The sequence below is a fragment of the Suricata suricatta genome, chromosome 5 (genome assembly GCF_006229205.1).
Source record: "Suricata suricatta isolate VVHF042 chromosome 5, meerkat_22Aug2017_6uvM2_HiC, whole genome shotgun sequence".
Classification (NCBI taxonomy): domain Eukaryota; kingdom Metazoa; phylum Chordata; class Mammalia; order Carnivora; family Herpestidae; genus Suricata; species Suricata suricatta.
This window is the reverse complement of record NC_043704.1, coordinates 48,092,588-48,118,691: the sequence shown is the minus strand read 5'-3', so window position 1 is coordinate 48,118,691 and position 26,104 is coordinate 48,092,588. Positions and strand designations below refer to the sequence as shown.

At 37.4% G+C, this 26,104-nt stretch overlaps 1 protein-coding gene across 1 annotated transcript in view; it reads left to right on the top strand.

Annotated features, from left to right (window-relative positions):
* TOMM70 (translocase of outer mitochondrial membrane 70) overlaps nt 1-25,800 on the top strand; it is a 34,032-nt gene extending 8,232 nt beyond the window's left edge. The window contains exons 2-12 of the mRNA XM_029939194.1: nt 5,358-5,531; nt 7,749-7,875; nt 9,471-9,580; nt 12,644-12,792; nt 14,237-14,444; nt 16,349-16,483; nt 17,488-17,595; nt 18,491-18,607; nt 22,036-22,133; nt 22,667-22,789; nt 25,360-25,800. Coding sequence (XP_029795054.1) covers nt 5,358-5,531; nt 7,749-7,875; nt 9,471-9,580; nt 12,644-12,792; nt 14,237-14,444; nt 16,349-16,483; nt 17,488-17,595; nt 18,491-18,607; nt 22,036-22,133; nt 22,667-22,789; nt 25,360-25,513 — 1,503 coding nt within the window. The 3' untranslated portion in view covers nt 25,514-25,800. The remainder of the gene's footprint in view (nt 1-5,357; nt 5,532-7,748; nt 7,876-9,470; nt 9,581-12,643; nt 12,793-14,236; nt 14,445-16,348; nt 16,484-17,487; nt 17,596-18,490; nt 18,608-22,035; nt 22,134-22,666; nt 22,790-25,359) is intronic.
* Nucleotides 25,801-26,104: the final 304 nt, after the last annotated feature.

Here is a 26,104-nt window from a genome sequence, read left to right as displayed (position 1 = left end):
TGGGCTTGTTTACTACCTCCAATCTTTAATTATGAAAGTTCTTATTATAACTCGAGAATGCAGACTGGTGGCAGCAGGTGGGGATTACTGAAAAGCAGTGCAAAGGATTCTTGTAGGATTGAATTAAAATCCCTCATAAAGAATTGTTAGTTGTGTATTCTCTAATACAAACTTTTTTGTCCAGTGCATTTTTTAAAATTTCTGCCTGGTTTTGGCCTCAAAGCTTGGGAAAATAGGGTCTAGTTCCTCACATAGGGGAAGGCTGGCATTGTGTGAACCAGCTTTTTGTCCTATATTTCATCAGTGTGCCAAAATGACTAGTTTTTCTGTACTGTCCTTGTAATGCCATTCCTTCTCTAGATTTTTATTTTTTTGTTTAAAAAAATTTTTTTAATGTTTGTTTATTTTTGAGAGAGAGAGGGAGACAAAGAATCCAAAGCAGGCTCCTGACCCTGAGCTGTCAGCACAAGAGCCCTCCAGGCTGCAAGATCTGCAAATCTGAAGGCAGATGTTTAACCAACCTTGGCGCCCCCTCTGCATTTTTATTAATGAAGGGAAATAGAAAGTAATGGGGCAGGCAGTGGGCTTAGGGTGATAAGAATGTTAACCAAGGTCATGCTCTCCAAAAATGTGGTTTGGTGGCTTTCTGATGTCTCAGTGGAAGCAACAGAAGAAAATTTGCAGCCTGGTGATTTGCCTATGTAACTTGATGCTTTTCCACACAGTATGGTTCAAACCATTATGTGTTTTTTTACAGTATAATAAAGGAAAAAAGTTAATCAGATTCTGATTTTGGCCTTAAGAGTTAAAGAATTTTTTCTTTTTTTTAAGATCTTTCAAGTCCAACATGAGGCTTGAACTCAACAATGCCAAGATCAAGTGTCACATGACTGAGCCAGCCAGGCACCCCAGAGTTAAAGAATTTTTAATAATTTTAAAAGGAACTATTATAAAACTTGACTAAATGTAGGAAAATAGCTAATTGAGAGATTCACTTGGTTGGTTTTAAGTTGATTTAGACTTTGCTGAATAACAATAAGAAGACTCCATCCTCTGAGTAAAGGAAAGCTTTGTGTACTCATCTCTCCAGATTTGTCTGTTCTTTTAACTTGTCAGCCCTTGCTATGACTGCCTCTTCTCCATTCTGTATGGTATTATTTAGCCTTAACCTTCTAGCAGATAGAAAGGCGTTCATTGCCTGTTTCTGCTAATGAGACAAGGTCATCACTCTGTCCAGAAATTGTTCTTTTCATCTGATCTGTAAATCATTATTTAAAATACTGAATAAGGGCACCTGAGTGGCTTGGTTGAGTGTCCAACTTCTGATTTCAGCTCAGGTCATGATCACAGGGCCATAGGATCCAGTGCCGAATTGGGCTCCAGGCACAGAATCTGCTTAAGATTCTCTCTGACTCTGCCCCTTGCCCCTGCTCATGTTCTCCCTCCCTCCCTCCCTCCCTCCCTCCCTCTCTCTCTCTCTCTCTCTCTCTCTCTCTCTCTCTCTCTCTCTCTCAAGTAAAATTATAAAGTTAAAAAAAAAATACTGGGGCTCCTGGGTGGCTCAGTCAGTTGAGCATCTGACTCTTGATTTAGGCTCAGGTCATGATCTCACAGTTGGTGGGATGGGTAGGATCTAGTCCCGCATCGGGCTCTGCTCTGATGGTGCAGATTATGCTTGGAATTCTCTCTCTCTCTCCCTCTCTCTCAGGCCTTCCCCTTTTCTCTCAAAATAAATAAACTTTAAAAAAATCTTCGGTAGGTCTGTAGTCAAATATACTTCTCACATGCTTTTATATGCCACATTATCTTCTACATAAAGAGTCCCTAGTGTTTAAAAGATGTGTATTAGCCATGTCTTAAATGACTCAGGAACATTGTAAACTTTTTCCCAGAAATTGAAAGAATGTTTTTCTTGATATTTAGTATCAAAAGTAACTTTAATTATTTTGAAGTTTTATTATTCACATAAAGATTCCTGATTATGATGTGTTCTTGGCAGATTGTGCCTTTTATCAATAAAACTGTCCTTCTGTGTTCCATCTGAGGTTTTTAAAATTTTTTTTTAATCTCATACTACCTTCTCTTTCTTAGTATTTGCCTTCTAACTCTTACAGTCTTTTTGACCTGTCACTTTGTTTTAGATCATACCTAATAGGCAGCATAGTTTGAAATTTTTTGATGTGGAGATTTAACCTATTCACACTTTTGTTATTATCAAGCTGTTTAATGATTCCTGCCATATATAACTTGCTTTTTTTGTTTCTTCTTTAGCTTCCCATTTCTATTTGTTGTATTGGTCATTTGCCCTACTTTGGGGTCTATTTTTAGTGGTAAAGAAGTTATACCACCTCTATTTCTGTTATTGTGGTCAACCTTAAAAGCTAGTTTGGCTAGGTATAAGATTCTAAGTTCAAGATAATCTTTCTTCAGAACTTTAAAGTTGTTACTTCATTGTTTTTTAGTACCTCATGTTGGTGACGCTCTAATACCACTTTGATTCTTTTTCCTTTGTGCATAGTCTGTTTTTTCTACCTAGAATCTTTTAGGATTTTTGGTGGGAAATTTCACCATGATGTGTCTAAAAATGTATGTTATTTCAGCTCCAGGAAGTTTTTTTTTTCCTTTCTTCTCGTTTCTTTTCTGTATTTTTCTTCTTTCTTTCTTCCTTTCTTCCTTTCTTGTAGGCCCCACACTCAATGTGGAGCTTGAGCTCACGAACCTGATTAAGAATTGCATGGCTCAGTGGGTTAAGTGTCCGCCTTTAGCTCAGGTAATGATATAGCGGTCCATGGGATTGGGCTCTGTGCTGATGGCTCAGAGCCTGCAGCCTGCTTTGGATTCTGTCCCTCCCCTCTCTGTCCCTCTTCCACTTGCATTCTGTATCTCTCTGACTCTCAAAAATAAATAAACGTTAATTTTTTTTTCTTTAAAGAGTTGCATGCTCCACTGACTGGGCTAGCCAGGGGCCGGCCTCTCCCGGAATTTTTCTAATATTTCCTTCAACATACTTTTCTGTGCCTTTCCTTCTAAACTCCACTTAGGTAGATGTTGGAACATCTGGATTTATATTCCATGTCATTTAAGTTTTTCTCCAAACGTTTCACCTCCCTGTCCTTTATTTTCACTGCATTCTGACAGATTTCCTTGGCTCTACCTTCTACTTGTTAATTTGCTTCTCAGTTATACCCATTCTAATATACAGTCCCATCTATTAAGATGATCTCAGCGGAAACTTGAGCATTTTTTTTAATGTTTATTTTTGAGAGAGAGAGAGATCACAAACAGGGGAGGGGGCAGAGAGAGGCACATACAGAATCCAAAGCCAGCAGGCTCCAGGGTCCGAGCTGTCAGCATGGAGCCCGATGTGGGCCTCAAACCCATGAACTGTGAGATCGTGACCTGAGCCAAAGTTGGATGTTTAACTGACTCAGCCACCTAGGCGCCCCAGTCCCAGACCGTCTGTTGAATTGATGATAGTAATCCTTTTTAATTTTCAAGATGTTTAATTAGTGCTCTTTAAAAGCAGACTCCTTTTAAAATGACTGTGATAGCATCTTTTTCCTCTAATGTTTAAGTTTGTTTGCCTGGTTTATCCTGCCTTCTCAAATACTAGTTTTTCTATTTGAATTGGGTGCCTCTCTCTTAGGGTATTAAGTTTTTTCTATGGTAGCAATTCTTGGCAGTGTGTGGTCTCTTGGAAGGCAGCCAAGTTGTGCTCATTACTTGCCTCTTGGATGTAGGGGATCCTTACTCCTAGATGACAGAGCCCTGCCCTAGGCTCACTTCTGACTTGAGGGGTTGCTTCAAATGTATTTTTCCAGCAATCAACTTGGTAGTTACCCTCCTGTAGTCTACAGCCGCATAAGAGATATCTGGTTATGTATTATGAATGTCTTGTACTAAGGATTTTCACTGTCAAAACTTTTGGAAGATAATTGAGGCTTTTGACAAATGGAAGATTTTATATTCATCTTTTAATTTATTTGTGGTTTCTTTGGGTCTCCTACATCCTAGTTTTGAAGTATGTTCCTTGTGATACTAGGTGGCTTAAACTAGCTGTTTAATATTCTGAATTTAGATAAAGGGAGTTTCCAGCAAATCTTTGCACACTATACTTTAAAAAAGTAATTAGAGTTGTATTCGGATTAAAGGAGAAAGGAAACAAAAGGTAAATAGTGGACAGAAAGCAGCAAAGAAGAATGAAGCAAGAGTAATGGGGGGGTAAAAAGGGCAGATACAAAAAAAGGGTTGCTATTCATTTTTCTGTTTGGGATTGAGATGCCGTGGGTCCCACATAACTTGGCTTTCTCAGCTTCTGTAAGTTATTTGTGAGGGCAGTGACTTCTGCTTTTTGTCAGTGCTTACCTATTGAAGACATAATGTATTCTTTCATGATCACATATTTGTTAAAGTTGGATGGTGCTGACAAAGTTTTGGGTAAAGACATGCCACAAAGCTCTTGGACTTAGCAGCTAGAACCTGGGTAACTGGAATTGTCTCCAAAATGTTTCCCAAATGTTGACTAAAGTATTCACAACTGTCCTCAGTGGGTACTAACTATCAACTGTTCCATATTGTGCACAGTTAGTATGTAAGTTGGGTACTCCAGGAAGGCTCTGAGACAAAGTACTGAAGAAAATTTATTGATGAGCAAACAACAAATTTGGGATAACCGTTATAATGAAGATGGCAAAGTGTTACTAGTATCTGTTCTACACTATTGACAAATAGCCCAATAGAAAAATAGTAACACACATGAATAAATGGTTTTCAGAATAAAAAGCCACATGACCAATAAACATGAAAAGGTTTTCAGATACATTAATAGAGGAAAATGTAAATCAAAATAATATTGGAATATTACTTTATACGTAGTTTTTCAATGAACTTGGCACTATTGACATTTTGTATCTGATGATTCTTTGTGTTGGGGGGCTGTCCTGTGCATTGCAGAATGTCAACAGCATCCCGGGTATCTACCCAGTAGGTAACAGTAGCAGCTACCCACCCCTGCCCTCTGCAGTTGTGACCGTCAGTGATGTCTCCAGACATTGTCAAATGCATCCTAACTGGTAAAACCACTTCTGATTGATAACCCATTAGACTGGCAAAATTTAGCTATCACAACTCTTGCTGGTAGGAATAGCAGGATCTTTTTTTTGAAATTAAAAATACATAAACCTTTGGCTTAGCAGTCCTACTGAGACTTTTTCCCAGGAAGATATTTATATGAAGCAACTTTTCATTGTAAACAGCTATTCTACATCCCCATTTTTCTTCTGTCAGTTTATCACTGTTTAATTACTGAAATGAATCTATTCCTGAGTATTGCTAAGTGTTAGTTCTTCTCATTTCAGAACTCTCTTGACCGAGCACAAGCAGCCAAGAACAAAGGCAACAAATATTTTAAAGCAGGAAAATATGAACAAGCTATTCAGTGCTATACTGAGGCAATCAGTTTGTGCCCGATAGAGAAGAATGCTGACCTTTCCACATTTTATCAGAACAGAGCTGCTGCCTTTGAACAGTTGGTATGTATCTTAGGGTTTTTATTTTCCCCTGTTCTTTTTGTTTTCTTTATTTGCATAATGTTGCAGTTAATACCACTCAAATCTAATAAATTTTTTGAAATTCTGAAATTACAGGCTTTTTGTTTTCATATCCTTTACTTACATAACTTTAAGAACAGATATTTGAGTTTTGCTGGTTACAAATATAATCCAAAGTTACATATATCCGGTAATACAGGAAACTACAGTTTCTGGTGACCCCATCCTTCTCAACAGTTTGAGGCTATTTTTTTCAACTTTTTGTTTCCATAAATATTAACAGTAGCATGTGGGGCATGGGGAGACCAAACTTATTACATATGACATTCTTTAGTTGCCACTATATCTTTTACAGCTTTTCGTAGCACACACAGATTTGTTTTATGTAGTAGCTGTTATATGGTTGTATACTGGAGAGCATCTAGTGATGAACGTTTAGATTTCCTGTTTTACCTATTGCATTCAGTATTTGAGTAAATATTTTAAGTTTTTTTATTTTTGCATACTTTTGGGAGGATAAAATTCTAGAAATGGAAATCTAAAGAGATAGCATCAACACCTACTCCCAACAACAATATATGAGCATGCCTGTTTTCCATCATTCTTGCTGACTATATTATCAGTCTTAATAGTGTTTCCCATTCTGGTAGGAAAAAATACTGTCCCTCATTGTTTTAATTTGCACTTTTAGAAGTGTTGCTAAAGTTGATCATTCTTTTCTGTGGTTATTGGACACTTGTATTTTCCACATTTATCTGTTCAGCCAAATTTTATCGACTGTCTTGCTATATGGAAGGTTGCTATCATACAAGCTGGGTCTATAAAAGCAAATAGTTATGCGTAGAACTCAGGAATAGCTGAACAGTGAACTATTAAATGACGTTTTCACAAATGCTTTAAATAAACATGATTCAGTAATAGAGAAACAACTGGAGATGAGATTGGTGCATAAAACAGTAGAGAAGACAGCATTACTAATAGAGGAAACGGTTTGTATAATTGCTCTGAGGCAGGAAAGAGTTTGGTGTGATTAAAGAATTGCAAAGGATCCTGGAGTATAGAGAGATGCAATTGGAAAGGCGACAGAGGGTAGATGAGACAAAGTTTTGTAGTGCTAAGGAGTTTGGATTTGATTCTGAGTGTAATGGCAAATATTCAAGGGTTTTTAATAGGGGCAGGGACATCCTCTAAAGTTGCTTTCAGTGTTCTGTCAAGAATATTGTAGGGAGGCAAGAGTGAGATGGGGAGACCAAGTGAGGATGTTGTAGTAGCCTATGTGAGGCCTGCAGTAAGCTGAGACCAGCAAGCTGCTGTTGTACTGGATATGAAGGGTGAAGAAAAGCAGGAATGTAAAAGTGGAATGGAGAAGGAGTGAGGCAGCTAAGAAGAAGTTGAATTGAGAAATGTCTCTATTTCAGGAGAATGGCTTGGGCTAAAGAGATGAATTTGGGAGTCATCTAATTTTATATTTTATATAATTCCAGGACATTAGACATTCCAGGACCTAGAGAAAAAAGAGATGAGGCCTTGAGGACTCTACTTGTAGAATTCAGGCAGAGGGGAAGAATTTAGCAAAGGAACTCGAGAAGGAGCAGCCAGTGAAGTAGGTAGAAATCCATTAGAGGGGCAGTCCTTTGGAGGTTTGGCAATAAAGAGGAACCAAGAAATATGGTAGTAGCTGCAGGGAATTATGAAATCAAAGGAGGGTTTTTAAAAGATGGGAAATACTAGAGTAAGTGTGTGTTTTTTTATATGATCATGGGAATGATTCAGTAGAGATGTAGACTGTTGTAGAGGTGAAATAGCTAACAAAGTAAAGTCCTTGAAGTGGAGAGAGTATGAATCCATATCACAAGTGGAGGGAGGATTGGCCTTTGATGAAGAGGGATGCAGCCTCAGCTTTAACTGGAGGGAAGGAAATAATAGGAGCACAGCGATGCAGGTAGGTTCGTAGAGTTGGTGGTAGAAAGATGGCCAAAGTGTGTCCTTTGCCTATTTTTGAAAATCAGGTTACTTTTCTTTATTTACAGGTATTTATGTGAGCTGTTGTAATATATTGTGGATATTAACTCTTTTTATGTACTGGGAGTATTTTTGTGTGTTGTGGGACTTAACACTCAGCCTGTTGTTTCAAAAAGTAATTTCTGTTGAACAGTGCTTCCTTTAGTGTGACTTTTTTTTTAATACTTTCAATTACAGCAAAAATGGAAAGAGGTGGCACAAGATTGTACAAAGGCTGTTGAACTTAATCCCAAATATGTGAAAGCTCTCTTTAGACGTGCAAAAGCCCACGAGAAGCTAGACAATAAGAAGGAATGTTTAGAAGGTGAGGGTATATTTGTGTTTATATATGAAAATTATTTAAGGCTTTGTAGTTATTGGTAAGTTTATATGGAACTCTGCCTGTGAGTAATCACTTGTATTTAAAAGTTAGATTCTTCCCCAACTGAGAATTTGTTTTCTAATTTAAATTGAGATTGCTGATACTTGAATATTGTTTCTATTCTCAATTATAGGACTAAATTAGTATTACGATTTGAAGTTTATACACCATACATTTTTTTACTTGGCAATTAATGAGCTTCTGTGTAATTCCATGAATAAGAAATCAGAAAAGAGGTTTTAAAAGTAAGTGATAGTGTTGCTAGGATTCTGCATATTTTCAGTTAATATCCTCTATAAACATGAAATACCATACACTAAAAAAAAATTTGGTTTTTTGCTTGGTATTTTCAAACATTTTATACCCAGGTGGAAATTATGTAGTTGGTACAAAGCATCAGATGAATGTGCCATTCTCAGTAAATTCTGTAAGTAAATATTCTGCAGCCTTTAATTGGCCATACCTGCTTCTAAACTTCAATTAGAATATAGGGCACTGGCTTATTTTAAAGTACATTTTTGTGGGTGATGTGGATCTAAACCAAAGTGATTTCCACAGCTAAACCTGCTTTAAAAGCATCAATAATCAGATTTAGCCATAATTACTTTTTAAAATAACATTATTTAAAAGGAAGAAGCCATTTTATTTTTAAAAGTCTGGATTACCCAATGAGAGTGGTTTAGAGAATTTTAGGAAAATTTGAGGTTTTGTGGTGTCGCATACCTTGGTGATGGGTGGAAGGGCTGTTGCTTTGGAAAAGAGAATGTGGAGTTTTGAGCCAGCCCTTGAAGTTAATAACAGCTAGTAACTGGCAGAAAGGAGGTTAGATGGATTTTAGATAGGAGGAATGGGATGGGAAGAAGACATTGACATTGGCATTAGCCAGGTTATCCCGGGACCATATGAACAGATTGACTTGTTTGGAGGAGCAAGGATATAGAATTCTGAGAAACTGAATTCAGAAAGAGTGGAAACAACAGTGCTTGAGTCCTCTGAAAAGTTGAGAGGTTCAGGAACCACTGATCTTTTAAATTTCAAACCACTTTATCTTGAGCTGTGGCATAACCAGATAAAAATGGTATTTTGAAGCAGATTTAGAGAGCTCTGTGGCAAGATGGCTTTGGACACAGGAATAACTTCTGAGGCCTATAAAAAGAATCAGACATGAGAAAGCCACATTACACTGATTTGGCCTTTATGTGCTGGCCAGAAGGGAATTTTTCTGGATTTATTTACTATGTAGAATATGAGGGTGGGGAGAAACATCACAAACCATCCAGGATAGTTCCTTGGATTTCACAGGTGAGGAAGTGAAAAACCAGAGAAGTGGAATGAATTTCTGAGCTTTGAGTTTGAGTTACAGAGTATATAAAATTATAAAATTAAAGTGTTGAGAATCAAATTATTAGAAATGAAATTGATAGCTACATCAGGCTATCAGTTTGGTTTGGCTTTCCAAGGTAATACGGTGCCCATCTCTGATGGTGCTGATCATCTTGGCAATAATTTTATACTTGTGTTTCTTCCATCATCTCTAGATGTCACTGCTGTGTGTATACTAGAAGGGTTCCAAAACCAACAAAGCATGCTGTTAGCTGATAAAGTTCTTAAACTACTTGGAAAAGAGAAAGCCAAAGAAAAATATAAGGTAAATCTAAATTGGTTAGTAGAGGGAATATACATTCTGAAGAGTCATTTTAACTTATACTGCTGAAACTTGGGCATGATGGGAATGGTAGCAACTGAAATGAGATCTGTGTTACACTTCTATTCCTGTAATTTTGGGCTTTTGTGGCTTTTTAAAATAAGAATGTAAGCTATATTCAATATTGTATCTGGAGAATACTGAAAGAATTCAGCTGTATTAGAGGTTGCTAAACAAAGCCCGTGGGCCACATCCAGTCTGGCACCTGTTTGTATAAATGAATAAATAATATTTTATTAGAACACAGCACTCAGCCATTGTTTTTGGCTGCTTTCAAGCCAGAACAGCAGAGTGGAGTGGTTGTGACAGAGACTATGGCCGGTAAAGCCTAAAATACTTATTACCTGGTCTTTTATAGAAACCATTTACCAGCCCCTGTCTGTATCATTAAAGTTTTTAAACGTATACTGTATAAATTGCCATTGGCTTGGGGAAGTCTTAACAGATGATTTAATTCAAGAAGCCTTTTGAACAAAACTCCATGGTGGCCATTTTATTTCTAAAACAAAGTGCCCTTACAGCATTACAGTTTAGTGAGAGAGACAATTAATAAGTATAAAAGGCATGATTAAGGGGAAGCATCATGAAGGATAGAATTAGTGTTATGGGCTTACCACAGGCATCACTAAGTGTCGCTGGAGTGTTTCTGCTAAACTTCAGTAATATCAGGGCAATTGTTCCTTTTTTCTTTAAGAATAATGCTCTCGTAAGTTGATTTTAATAAGCTGTTTTTTAAATTTTACACCCCTGAGTATTAGCTGAGTTAAACAATAAAGCAGGTTTCTTCACTGCAGTACTTTCATGTGCTAGGATATGTTGTGAATCTCCAAGAGGAATATAGATAGAGTTGTTCTCAGTCTCTTTAAACTGCTTTTTTTCCTTTGAGCATTTCCTAGAACTGGGAATCCTCACAACACTGTAAAATATCATTTAATAGTTTAACAACCTTGAAAGAGCCTAATTTCCTTGTGTGTATTTATATAATGTTATTGTTGAATGATTATACTAGTTGGTCTTCAGGGTGCTCAGAAAATATAAGATAACCCACATTTACATAGGTTCTAAGTCAGTTTCCACTTATATTTTCTTTTAAGTTTTTATTTATTTAAGTAATCTTTACACCCAATATGGGGCTCAAACTCACAACCCCAAGATCAAGAGTCGTACACTCTTGCAACTGAGACAGCCAGGTGCCTCTCTGCTTGTAGTTTCTAACCTGTTCGTATGCCACCTTTGTAAATCATAAAATACTTTTCATGTGATTGGTTTTATTGCTACAACAGCTCCGTAAGAAAAGTAAAGCAAGTATATTTGTTGTCATTTTAGAGATGAGAAAACTGAAAGTGACATGTGCAGGGTCACATGGCTAATAAGTGGCACGGCTGGAACTTGTATCTTGTTCCTTTGTCACTTAAATCCATTACTTGCTTTGTTTTTATTTTAAATGTGTAAGTCTGTGTGCAAGGCAGGGAGGTGCCTTTTCCAAGCTGAAATGGTAAACCAAAAGACAAGAGTGATTTATTTGGTCTTCAGCAATTGCTGTTTAAAGTGGCAAATAATTGCCACTGTATATTCCTATACAGTCTTTAGTGAAGTACCGAAGTTAAGCATACTTGACATTTGATGGGTGGCCATTTGATTTAAAATATGAACTTGTATAGTCCTAGTTAATACATTGAATTTATCCCACAAAAATAGGGGTTTTCCTTAAGATTTCCTTTTTTCTTCTTTCCCAATCTCATCTATCCTAGATTAGATCATTTACTTAACAAAGCCAAATTCCCTTGGGGCACCCAGGTGGCTTGGTAGGTTAAACCTCCCTGTTCTTACTTTCGCTTCAGGTCTTGATATCATGGTTAGTGGGGCTGAGCCTGCTTAGGATTCTCTCTCTCCCTTTCTGCCCTTACCTGCTTGTGCTTGCTCTCTCTCCCCTCCTCTCTCACTCACTCACTCTCTCAAAATAAATAAACTTAAAAAAAAAAAAAAAGCCAAATTCCTTTTTGTACTCCTTCAGATACAAAGGAATTGAATCTACCAAAATGACAGAAGTGGTATTTATTATGCCTACAATTTAAAATACCATATTTCAGTTTAAAAATCTTTGTGCTGAAGGATCCAAAATATATGAGAAGGGTCCTAATTTTATCCTAATTGGACTGAAAGAAAATACTTCTATGATTATGACTCACATTGCCATGCCAAAAAGTAGTAATTAAAACAAGAAATGTGATTTCGTTCAGGCTTTCAGTGGCATTTACTATAATGGAGATTTTCAGATGCAGTACAGCTAGAGGTCAGATGAAAGCCTCATGGTAAATGGATTTAATGTTATAGCACCTGTATAAGATGTGGTCTTGAGTGGTAAGATGCTAATCTAGGACAGAAACCAGAAGGAGATAATTTTTCCTTTTATTTTTTTATTACATTTTTTAAAAATTTAAGTATTCTGTATACCCAAGTGCTCACCCCCAAAAGTTGCATACTTTGCCAAATGAGCCAGCCAGGTGCCCCAGGAGATAATTTTTTTTAAGTAGTTTATTGTCAAATTAGTTTCCATACAACACCCAGTGCTCTTCCCCACAAGTGCCCTCCTCCATCTCCTCCACCTCTTTCCCCCCCTCCCCCTTCCCCTTCCAACCTCAGTTCATTTTCAGTATTCAATAGTACCAGGAGAAAATTTTTAACTCGGCAGTTATTTGCCTCCTGTGTTTAAGATTTTACTTCTTTAACATTTAGTTTGTAGTCCTAGGAGGCCTTGATATTTTACATCTTTTGAGAGGAGAGGTGTCATTCATTTAAAACCTGCTTTGAACAACTGGGATGAGTAGCTTTCCCAGTTCCACTGTCTCTTATCCTGTGGTTCGTAGCCTAATATTCTTCAGTTATTTGAGAGAATGAGATCCTAGTTTTTACCGCAGTCATTTTCAGTAGTGTACAAATAAATGTACCTGCTTCTACGGTCAGTGTTTTCTCATTTTGAAATATTTAAATGTGATTGAATTTCAGAATCGTGAGCCTCTGATGCCATCTCCACAGTTTATCAAATCTTACTTCAGTTCTTTCACGGATGATATAATATCTCAGCCCATGCTTAAAGGAGAGAAGTCTGATGAAGATAAAGACAAGGAAGGAGAGGCTTCAGAAGTTAAAGAAAAGTAAGTTTATTTAACTGTAGTGTCTGTGTAGTACCACGTGATACTCTCAAGAGGATTCCCGGTGAGTCGAGTGGTTGACTCCGTTTGAATCAGCTCTATTTAAATTTTCAAGTTAGGGGCACTAACTTGAAAATTGTGATGTAGCTCAACATATAGATGTTTAGAATTTATAAACTGTGAAATGCTTAGGAGTTCCCCAAAGACTGACTTTCTTCCAGGTTTTTCTGCTTGCCTCACCATTCTTTGGGCTTCTTGTGTCTGTCTGATTCCTGTAGAGAACTGAAACCAAAGTATAAGATGCTATGTTTACAACTGAGGACCGAGTCACGTATGTAGAGAAGTCACCGAGTCTGCTCATCCATTCGTATTTATCGTATTGCTGTTAGCTCTCCTCTCTAAGAGAAGGCACAATAGTATTACCAACGTGACATTTTTTTAATGAGTTGGGAAGAAAAGGGAATATTGTTCTGGTAACAGAGCATAATTTTGCATCTGTGGCAAATTGGAAAGTTTGAGGAAACATTTCTTTTGATTGGTATCTCCCTAATTTTTCAACCAGAGTTGGCCACCGTTTAAGAGAGGATACCATGTGTAATTGTATAAGATATTCACATGTTAGTTGATACACAGTCTTTTCAGATAATTATAGTGGAGAAGTAAATGTTGAAGACCATGCCAATAATTTCCTCTTCAGGTTAGGGAATAGTCCTTGCTAGAAAAATTACAGTAATTTTACTGATAAAACATAAGTTACTTGCCAGCTTTCTTTACTCAGAATATATAACAAATGAAATGAGAAAATGTATTTTAACTTATAGAGCCTTATATTTGTAAGGCTTCCTTTAAAATTGTTTCTTTGATATTTCAACCTATTCATTCTAGGTCTGTTTTTTTAGATGAAACAACACAACTTCTGGATGAGATCCCTTCAGAGAATTCTCTGCCTCCAGTATTGCTTCTTTACAGGGCATTTTCTACAGCATAGCCAGAGTGTTCTCTACCAAGTGCAGATCAGGTCACATCTCTTCCCTTGGCTTCTGTGACCTAAACTTAATTAACTCCTATTTCTCCATTCTTTCCATTAGGCATAAAATAACTGTTGAGGGACATCAGTATTCCACAGGTTTGAAGGTTTGAAGGATCCTTGTCCATGATGCAGATCAATCATTAGCTCATCCATTAACATATGTAAATGTCGAAGCACTAACCCTCAGTTTCTGCTCTTGAATCTGCTGTTTACCTTTTTTAGTCTCCAAGACATTGAGAAAAATCCCAGTCTGCGTCAAGAATCCTAATCGGTTATCCCTCCCCCACCACACCAGTCCCATACTGGAATGTTAGGGGAAGTGGACAGCTGGCTTAACTCTAGTATACTAAGTGTTGCAAGTTTCAGCATTTGAACCTTTCTTAGTAAATAATTTCCTATGTTCATTTTTATTTTCAGTTCTGGATATTTAAGGGCCAAACAGTATATGGAAGAAGAAAATTATGATAAAATCATAAGTGAGTGCTCAAAAGAAATAGATGCTCAAGGCAAATACATGGCGGAAGCATTATTACTACGAGCCACCTTCTACCTGCTTATTGGCAATGCCAGTGCGGCCAAACCAGATTTAGATAAGGTCATCAGTTTGAAAGAAGCTAATGTGAAGGTACATTTAAAATGTGTGTGTGTGTGTGTGTGTGTGTGTGTGTGTGTGTGTGTGCATGCGTGTCTGTGCGTGTAAAAATTGATTTTAAAATGGGGCTTTTATAGGTTTTCCCTATAAATATAAATAGTTGCCATTCTCTAAAAGGCTGTTTTTATTTTGGAAGGAAGTACATCTATGATGATTGAGTTGGTATAGTGAAACTGAAACATAAATATGAGTGATGTGTATCTTTAGCTAGGAAAGGATGTTTTTTTCTTTTTCCTATGGCATCTGGTAACTTGAGCCTCCCCTTATATCCACTGCTTACCGTATTAGACTATATGTGGATAAGGGTAAGGGTGATACAGCAGTGCTATAGGTAATACTGTAAGTACAATGCAGTAGGGAATACAAGATTATAATATGCATTTAATAAAAACATTTACTCTGAAAGATTTTTGTTACATGAATTAAAAAATAGTTCTAAAAATATGATATAGAGATATACTGAAATATACTGAAAGCTTTTGTGGTTGTGTAACTGGAACAGCTTTTCTCCAAATGTTCTTATGTGTACCTAATTATTTTCATAATTAAGATTTCAGGGAATCTGTTGAATTATGAGTATTCTCAGTGTTAACAAGACAGAGCTTAGCTACCAATTAACTAAAATTCCTTACTAGTTTGTTACCTATTTGCTCAGTGAATTAAGTGAATTTTGGCTTTTTCACCTCCAAGTAATTCATTCATGTATTTTGTGGAATATAAAAGTTATTTTCAAGGCCTGAGTTTTTAACAAACTATCTTAACTTCTTATAAACAAAAGTAATTACAACTAAATATTATTAAAAGTTCCTTTTTAAAAATTAAAAATAGAACTGAACTACCCTACGACCCACCAATAGCACTGCTAGGAATTTACCCAATGGATACAGGAGTGCTGATTTCATAGGGGCATGTGTACCCCAGTGTTTATAGCAACACTTTCAACAATAGCCAAATTATGGAAAGAGCCTAAATGTCCAGCAACTGATGAATGGATAAAGAAGATGTGGTTTATATATACAATGGAATACCACTTGGCAGTGAGAAAGAAAATCATGCCATTTACAGCATCATGGATGGAACTAGAAGGTATTATGCTGAGTGAATAAGTCAGAGAAGGACAGATATGTTTTCACTCATATGTGAATCTTGAGAAACTTAACAGGAGACCATGGGGGAAGAAAGGGGGAAGAAGTAGTTACAAACAGGGAGGGAGGCAAACCATAAGAAATTCTTAAATACAGAAAACAAACTGAGGGTGAATGTGAGGGTCGGGGAGAGGGGAAAATGGGTGATGGGCATGGAGGAGGGCATTTGTTGGGATGAACATTGGGTGTTGTATGTAAGCGATGAACCATGGGAATCTACACTGAAAACCAAGAAGACACTTTACACACTGTATGTTAGCCAATTTGACAACAAATTATATTTTTTAAAAAATTCCTTTTAAAACGAAATTTTCAAATTGAAGATATACTAATAATATCTTTATTTTTATTTCCTAGTGATTACAACTGTGTTCTACTTTTGTTAAAATTGTGGGGGCATTCTTGGTTTTTTCATCAAAAGGAAATTTACATGTACTTTTGCTTCAAAAAGTTTTTTGGAGAAGAAACCTATTTCTTGCTTTCGTGACCATGACTTTTTGTTTTAATGGCAAGTAGTAAGGATGCTTATCATATGCCCTGTACAAAAATTCACTCAAAATGTCAAAATGTGGTGTTCTCTCAAAAAAAAAAAAACAGAGCGAGAGAGACTTGTATGCTTTTAAAGGATAAGCTTTTTGGTGTGTGAGTTATACTTAATAAAGCTGTTATTTTTAGAAAAACTAAATAGGAATAAATAGTAACGATGAACCTTTCCTCATTTTGATTATGTAGCTGCGTGCAAATGCTCTCATCAAAAGAGGCAGCATGTACATGCAACAGCAGCAGCCTTTGCTGTCTACTCAGGATTTTAACATGGCTGCCGACATTGATCCTCAGAACGCAGACGTGTATCACCACCGAGGACAGGTACATTTCTTACCAAGAGTTCTGATGTCTGCATTGAGGAATATGATACCAGTTTTGAGAAGGTTGTCAAAAGTTTTCTTGTGTCACTTCGATAGATGTGAACAAAGTATCACAGTATTTCACAATTTGGGTGGGTGTTTATGTAGTCCTGTGTTGACTATTTGTCCTTTGAGTTTTGGTGTTTGCTTATAAGAAAAGAAACCAAAGGCTACAAGTACTGCCTTGCCAGCTCAAGTTTGCTTTCTAGGTGTTTCTGGCTCGTAGGTTTTCAGTGAGTAAAACATTAAAAGCATTTATTGAACATTTTGAGTTGATGCTAGAATCAACAGGATGATTTCTGTAGGCTTCTTGCTGTAAGGAAATAGTGTCCTAAACTATCCAAATATCCAAACAGTACCAAAAAATCTCTTCTGAACGGAGTTTCATAACATGAATATTTGCTTTTTATAAAAATACATAGTGAAGGAAATCGTTTCCAATTTCAGCCTCATCTGGGGAAAACATATCTTTATAACACGTTTAACGTGATAGCTCCTGGGATTGCATTCGGTGGAATACACAGCCTGTCCATATAACAGAAAAGCTGATGTTCCTTCTAATGGAGGAGAATTTTATTCAGTATTTCTGAAGGCTGTTAAGAAATGTTAAGATAATCTTTTAAAATTCTTGACATTTTGATCCTTACTGGTAGTGTCTTAAGATTAACTTGAAAGATAATTACTGATGTCTGATGTGCTTTGAAATTTGAAAGAAGAGATGTTTTCATTTTCTAGGAGAACAGCTTTCTTGCTTAAGAGTGACCAAAACTGCAGTACAAAAATGGTGGGTTTAATACTGCTTTTGAAAAAACTGGACACTGGTTTTTAGAATCTTTCCTTTAAATGATAGGATTTTCTAGTTCATGGTTTCTAGGAAGTAATTTTGTATTGAATAACTACTACATGCTTAGCATTTTGCTAAATTGTGATAATAGACACTGTGTTTGTGGTTTTTTTTTCCCTTAGCTGAAAATATTGCTTGATCAAGTTGAAGAAGCAGTGGCAGATTTTGATGAATGCATTAGATTAAGACCTGAGTCAGCCCTGGCACAAGCTCAGAAATGTTTTGCATTGGTGGGTTCTACTTTACTTTGTATTTTCCTAAACATTTTATTTTTCATTGTTAACAAAAATAAGTGTCTCGTTGTCTAGAAAACCATTGTCCATTTTTCCACCAAAGGAAGACTATAAGGGTAAAACCTGTTAGTTTAGGGAAATGGAAGTGTAGGTGCTACACTTCCTGTATTTCTCTCTATTTCTCTGGCTGTTTTGAGTTTGTCTTGATAGATGTTTGTCCCTGATTTCATGCTCCTATAAACAGCACTATTCTTCTTACTTTTCTATCATAAACTTGGACAAAAAACAAAAACATTTTGAGGAAATAACTCTTCAGTCATACCACGTAACTGCTCATTTCACCTTTATAAAGTTAATACTCAGAAACACAAAGCTAAAAATCAGGTAAAAGAAGTTAATTTCTAGTGAAATGAGGTACTTCCAGTTAGCCCTATAGTCTGAGTCCTAAAAGAATTTTCCTCTTAAAGAAATTGGGTCACAAGCCATTTATATAATGGATGAAAAATGTTACTAGATGAAGCTTTATAACACCTCTAGTAAAGTGGTAATAAATTATATTTCAAAGCCCCCATTTACACAATGGATAGCGCATTGGACTTCTAAAAGCCCCCATTTGTATACAAAGTTAACTTACAAGCTAGTATGCCTTCTTCTAGATTATTGAACATCTTGAAATTGTATAATGGCAATGAAGTCATAGTTGTACATAGCAAATGGAGCTATATCTAGAGATATTTCCTTGGAACACTTTTAGATGCAGCAAATCAGGCTAGCAAATCACCTGCTTTTCTGGAAATAATTATGTGATTTTGTGTGACTTTTGTTATATGTTAAATTCCATGACTTTTTGAGTTCTTGATTTGACAGGCCTGTTTTGATTTTTTTAAAACAGTATCGCCAGGCATATACGGGAAACAATTCTTCACAAATCCAAGCAGCTATGAAAGGTTTTGAAGAGGTTATAAAGAAATTCCCAAGGTGTGCTGAAGGCTATGCACTGTATGCTCAGGTAACTTTGATTTTTCATAGATTTTCAGTTGGCAGTTCTTTTTTTTTTTTTTAAGATTTTATTTTTTTAATGTTTATTTTTGAGAGACAGAGGGCAAGCCGGGTAAGGGCAGAGAGAGAGGGAGAAAATGATCCAAAGCAGGCCCTAGGCTCTGAGCTCCGAGCTGTCAGACCAGAGCCTGATGCAGGGCTGGAACTCACAAACCAGGAGATAATGACCTGAGTCAAAATTGGACACTTACCCTACTGAGCCACCCAGACACCCTTAAGATTGTATATTTAAGTAATCTCTGCACCCAGTGTGGGGCTTGAACTCAGAACTCCTAGATGAAGAGTTGCATGTTGCACTGACTGAGCCAGCCAAGCACCCCCAATTACCGGTTCTTTTAAAGAACTGCATTCATATGCTGAATCTCGTATGGAATCAGAAAACTGTGCTTCCCTGGTCGCAGCTTCTGTGAATACAAATGGCGTTGTTCCTGTTTTAATTTTCCTTGCCCCAAAATGGTCTTGAATCAACTCAGGAGAGGCTCCTGTGTTAATACAGTTTGAAAACCGTGGCCCTAAACTCATGAATCTTAAGTAGAGCATTTCCCTTAAGTGTTCATTTGGATTGGATTCGCAAAATTAAAGAAAATTTACCCTGTGCAGTTGGTGAGAAGAATGTCCAGGGAAAGGTTTTTCTTCCTATTTGATCACTGTTCTTTTAGGGTAGATAGGCTGTAACAGCTGATTTTAATTTCTCTGTGCTTTGCCAAATCCTGACCTTTTCTTGCTTTAGGATTGAAGGTATAGAAAGTAGAATGTCCATTTGAATTATTTTCACTTTTAATTGTAGTCTAAAGTCTTTGAAGACTTATTAATTTTTAACCATCCATTTAAATGAAAATGGTTAGCTTCTTACAGCCACAGTTAGACTTTTTCCTGCAACTAAATGATCTTGGAATGGCTGTTTTCTCTTAGTGTTTTTTGTTTTTTTTTTTTTTTTTTTTTTGAGAGACAGAGAGAGACAGCGTGAGCAGGGGAGAGTCAGAGGGAGAGAGTCATACAGAATCCGAAGCAGGCTCCAGGCTCTGAGCTAGCTGTCAGCACAGAGCCTGACGCGGGGCTCGAACCCACGAACCGTGAGATCATGACCTGAGCCGAAGCCGGTCACTCAGCCGACTGAGCCAGCCAGGCGCCCCTCTCCTTGAAATTTGCTTTTGGCTTATTCATAAACCAGACATCTCAATACACTTTATAATATTTTTACTCTTTTTTATTCCAAACAAATGTTTTCCCTCTGCCCCAAACATCACAGAAATAGGAAACATTTAAAAATGACCATCTCTGGAGCACCTGGGTGACTCAGTCAGTTAAGCATCCGGCTTCAGCTCAGGTCATGATCTCCTGGTCTGTGGGTTCAAGCCCCGCGTCAGGCTCTGTGCTGACACCTCAGAGCCTGGAGCCTGCTTCGGATTCCGTGTCTCCCTCTCTCTGTCCCTCCTCTGCTTACTCGTGCACTCTTTCTCAAAAATAAACATTAAAAAAATATTTAAAAAATTACCATCTATGGTAGATTCCTACCTCCAAACCTTTTTGAAGGTTGTTTTTGTTTTTATTTTTATTTTCTTCCATGCTACCTTTAATCAAGTTATAAGTTCCACAGGGCATAATTTTTTTTTTTGAGACTATAACAAGATTGACTTGTGTTAGATCTGTTCTAATACCATTCTGTTGTTAGGAATTGAGATTCAGGGTATGAAGTACAACCCAGAAATTCTTTGAGTTTGAGGGGCACCTGGGTGGCTCAGTCAGTTAAGCCTCAGACTCTTGATCTCAGCCAAGGTCATGATCTCACAGGTTTGTGAGTTTGAGCCCCACATTAGTTTCTGTGCTGACAAAGCAGAGCCTGCTTGAGATTCTGTCCCCCTCTCTCTTTGACCCTTTCCTGCTTGCTCACACGCGCTGTATAAAAAGTAAACATTAAAAAAAAAAGTTGAGTAGGGGCGCTTAGTTGAGTGACCGACTTTTGGTTTCGGCTTACATCATGATCTCACGGTTGGTGGGTCTGAACCCTGCATCAGGCTTTGTGTCCAGCTCTGTGCAGATGGCACAGAGCCTGCTTGGGATTCTCTCCCTCCCTCCCTCTCTACTCCTCCTCCACTAGCACTTGCTTATTCTCTCTCTCACTCTCTCACAAAAATAAAACACTAAAAAAAATTTTTTGGTAAAATAAATTGAGTTTAAAATTATCTTATCTTTAGAAGTTCCAGACCGGATGATGATAAAAGTGGTTGCTAATTACACACTATTTAATTGTGAAAGCATGTAAAATATATATGTTAAGACAGAACAAACACACATAATTGTATGACATTTTTATTGAATAGGTACACTTGGGTTTATGCCTTATGTTTGATTAGGAACAAACCAGAAGATGACAGTACCATCCTCATCACTGAAATGAAATTCAGAAGGGTGTTTTTTGTTTTTTTTTTTTTTTAGCACGGATTCCTATAAGCGGCTTAAAGAGCAAAGGCCACTGCATAGCTTTAAAGGAAACTAATACTAGGTACAAGTCTTCAGAGCTTTCCTAATTGCACGTTGCCCTGTCTCTATGCTCCCTTCAGAACAGCTGTGGCCTACTCCACCAATCTTTTTGTCAGCAATGACTAGTCTGTTTGCACTAAAATATGTATCCTTTGACCCTCTTCTGATTTTTACTATAGTTACACAGTGTAACTTTTTAAACTCTCAGGCTTGAGCTTAGATGCTAGCCAGCTCTCATAGTTTCAGTGTGAACTGGTACCCATATAACCATTCCATTTCTGCCATGGACTTTGCCCTAAAATAGTTGACTGTAGCTGCTTTTTTTTTTTCTTTTATCAATCATTCTTAAGGAGTGACTCTGGTAACAGTTAACACCTAACTGAATTTATTCTTCCAAGTCCCTTATGAGGATGCCTTGGTGGCTCAGTCAGTTGAGCACTTGACTTTTGATCTCAGCTCAGGTTATGATCTCACAGTTCTTGAGATCAAGCTCAGTGTCGGACTCTGTGCTGACAGGATGGAGCCTGTTTGGGATTTCTATGTCTCCCTCTCTCTCTCTGCTCCTCCCCCTGCTCTTTCAAAAACAAGTAAGCAAACATTGGAGAAAAAAAACTGGCACCAAGAGTGGGATTTTTCTACAGTGTACCAGATCATCTGCTGTTGTAATTATCACTAACCACTTGCCAAAAAGAAAGAAAATTTAATGTTTCATACTTATAATAATGCTTTGTAAAAAAAGTATTAAGATGTAACATTTTTAAATAAGTTTATACCCCGAAAACACAATTTGGTGATGAATGGATAAATTAAGTAAATTTTAATAATTAGTAAGCAATATACCTTTAATTATTTAGGCTGACAGTTACCTTAATATAACTGAAGTATCTCCTCATATAGGCATTAACAGATCAACAACAGTTTGGTAAAGCTGATGATATGTATGATAAATGTATTGATTTGGAACCAGATAATGCCACAACATATGTTCATAAAGGGTATGTATATTTGGGGTTCTCTTTGTTTCCGTAATAGTAATAAGCATGGAGTTCTTCTAGTCCTTAAGAAAGGAAGTGGGGGGACTGTGATAAAGAGTATCAGTGAGTTCACTGACAAAACAAATTTCTTAATGCTGCAGATGCTTCATTGTTAATTTTTGAAATTTTACTTAACATTTTATTCTTATACAGCAGTTAATAAAATGTACTGTTTTCACTCTAGCATAAAGATTTCAGTTCTGAACATCCTGGCAGATATTACCTGTATCAAAATAAATTTTTCCAGTCCTTGTGTACTTATCATTAAGAAAAAAACTTATTACAAAGTAAAATATTAAGCCATGCAAGGCAAGTCAGTAATAGATCCTAGACCTTTGGACACTTTTTTCATAATAAGGAATTTGGACTATAACACCAATACAAAACTGAGGATTGGTTTCCCTTGTAAATTTGTTGAGGTCAGAAATTGAGTCGTGTTTATTCCTCCTGATACCGCGCCATTGTCCCACCTGACTGCCGTCTTGCATTTGCAGTTTACTTCAGCTCCAGTGGAAGCAGGATCTGGATCGCGGTTTGGAGCTCATCAGCAAGGCTATAGAAATTGACAATAAATGTGATTTTGCATATGAAACCATGGGAACTATTGAAGTACAAAGGTAACTCCTACAGTCTGTTAGAAATTTTAAGGCAGCTCCATAGATTTATCCTTTCATTCTTCTCATTACAAATATGTTATGGTATCTGTTAAGTCCTAATATGTCATGCCTTGTGAAACAAGCTTCCCATAAAAGTATGTGACTTTGATTTGCCTTGTTTCATTACTTTTTCAGTTTAGAAGTCACAGTTGAAAAAATTAAGTCAAGCATATGCTTAGGAAGGAAAATTTGACCTTTCTCTAATACATGTTACATGTTCTTTCCTCTTTTCACCTATTTCTGTTGGAGGAAAAAGCACCTGCAATGTGCTTAGGCAGGGCAGCAGAGCGTTAAGAATCGCTGCCAGAGTACAGGAAGATCTAGGTCCTCCTACAAAGAAGCACCCAGCCAAGTAACTGGACAAGTTGCAACATCATCCCTGAGCCTTAAAAATCAGGGAGCTGGATAAGAGTTTTTAGCACTCTTACTAGTCATGACTTCTGGTTTTTAAAATGTTTATCCAGAGTTGCATTTGAGAGCCACCATTAACAGACACTGACTGTTCATGCCATAGAGCTTAGTGTAGTATTCCGTCTTACAACTGGCTTTGCTGGCCTTTTATCTACTGTAGGCCAGGTATTGAACTGTGGGGGTTTTCCAAATTTTATTTCAAATGATCTTTGCACCAGTCCTTATAAAGATAGAAATTGCATGATCTTCAGTTTACCTGAAGAGTATACAAACTGATGCTCAAACTGGCAAGGCTGCTGATCCAGTAGTAGAAACAGGACACGAACCTGTAGTTCACTGATGCCAAAGTAACTGGTCTTCTTATGAGTCAATAGGAATTGTCTTAATTCCCTGTGATTCAGCTCCTCTTGGGTCCTCTCTCTGTTCCAGAGTGGGCAGAATATATATACAGGCTGATGAAATCTGTAGTTCTTTTCAACTTTCTGTACTGACAATTACATGTAAATATTCTTTGCCAGTTTGTTAATGTGAATAAAGCACTCTTGCACTAGGATGGGGTACTGATTCTTCATCTTTTTTGAGCAAAGCTATAAAGTTATTCATAGTAGGGCACCTGGGTGACTCAGTCAGTTGAGCCTCTGACTCTTGATATTGGCTCAGGTCATGATCCCAGGGTTGTGGACTCGAGCTCAGGTTGTCGGGCTACATGCTGAGCATGGACCCTGCTTCAAATTCTCTTTCTTTCGACTCCCCCTCTCCCCTTTCTCTGCCCTTCTTCCCTGCTTGAACACTCTCTAAAAGTTATTCGTAGAGCCTGGGTTAAGGACCCCTGATTTATACATTTTTATGGATTTTGTTCCTGTGTTAATTGTACTTAAAAAAAAATCCATTCTAAATCTGCCTTATAAATAAATGAATGTGAATGACTGAAATTGCTCATTATCCTAAGATTAAGCCAGCCTACTACCTAATATCTGAACCTGGACTCTTAAAATTATTTATTTAAAAAAATGCAGTCACCCCAGAGGTTCACTGTATTCCTTAGTGTTTAATTGCATATGTAAAATAGGGACTTTATATTTATTGTAAGCTTACAAGCATATATGCAAATAAACATGGTTAAGACAACTTAAAACGGTTCTTGGCTTTTGGCAAGTATGTAAAGCCTTAGCCACATCTAGACTTCAAGAGGTAAATTCTATTTTTTTGACCAAGCATATTCATTTACTTAAGCGGATACTAATTACCAGGCATTTTCATAGCTTCTGGGAACTAAGAGGTGTCTGTTAAGGATGTCGTGAGACTTGCTGTAAACAAATACACATTCATCTGACTTGCTCAGAATGACAACATATTTATGGGAACGCTGGAGAGGGAAGGAGAAAGTACTATTCCTGAGGATACTGTAGTTAAATGGGGCCTTAGAACAGTGAGGATCTGGTTAGAGTCAGGCAGAAATAATCTGAGCATTATGTGTAGGTAGGAGCACAGCCAAGGGACTGGGGGGGGCGGGCACAGGGTGAGAGTGTGGTGGGAGGAGATAAGGGGAAAGGTGAATTCACACACGTGTAAAGGTAAGGCCCCCTAGATACCATTAATGTCCTGACATTCTGTCACGCTTTCTTTTCAGTCTGTTTTGGGGGGAAGAGGCAGGGTGAGGAGGACAGAGGATCTGAAGCAGGCTCAGTGCTGACAACTGCAAGGCCAGTGTGGGGCTCGAACTCATGAACTGCAAGATCATGACCTGAAGCTGGACACGCAACCAGCTGAGCCACCTAGGTGCCCCATGTCACTGCTTTCTGAAGGAGCCTTATGATTTAGCACAGACACACAATGAACTTAGGAGCCAGACAGGATTGTTGTTTTGGATAAGTCATTTAATTTCTTTAGTCTCACTGTTCTTATCTGTAAACAAAGACTACAACAGTATAATGTCAGCACATAGTATTTATAATAGTAGCTCATAACATTGAGTGCTTTCTTAGGGCTAGGCACTATTTTGTTCTGTTTCTTATAAAGAAGCAAAGAATGTATTAGAATCATAGTTGAATCTTAGTGGTCAGAAACTTTGCTGTAAAATTCCTGTTGGATGTGAAACATTTAAAATTTTGTTCTTTTAGAGGAAACATGGAGAAAGCCATTGACATGTTCAACAAAGCCATCAACCTGGCCAAATCGGAGATGGAGATGGCCCATCTGTACTCCCTCTGTGATGCTGCCCATGCCCAGACAGAAGTTGCAAAGAAATATGGATTAAAACCACCAACATTATAAAACAGGGGGAACGAGAATGACCCTCTTTTTAGAAGTTTACTCCCTTTTCAACTGAACCCTAAAGACACTGTCATGAACTGTGCTGAATGGTGGAACTTGGTATTCGTGTTGTCATTCATTACAGGCTTCATGTTTAGGTGTCGTGGGCGTGACTGCTGAAGGAAGTTTGCAGTGTTGCAGCTTTTATTCCCTGTGCAACAAAAGCTTAGAACCCGTTAAAGGGATATAAAAGCTGCAGAGGGTACAGATGATAATTAGCCATGCAAATAAAAACTTTGATTTGTTGATTTGGCTTTTTTTTTTTTTTTTTTTGAGGGGGTGGTTATGTTCTGGATGATTTTGTTTCTGTGTGTGTATGTAATGTGAATATTTTACAGCATGTAGGTTTTTAAATTCATGTAAGTGCTGTAAAACGGGTTTCTTTGATTCAATTAATCCCTTTTAGTTTATTTTTTTAAGGAAACAAAGCTTACCTGGGGATTCTGTTTTGAAGGCAGCAGAACTGAGACCCTACACCACTGCCAGTGCGCACAGCACCTCTGGCTCTGCAGAGCCGCCAGCTCCGGTGGCGGCTTAAGCCTTTTGACTCCA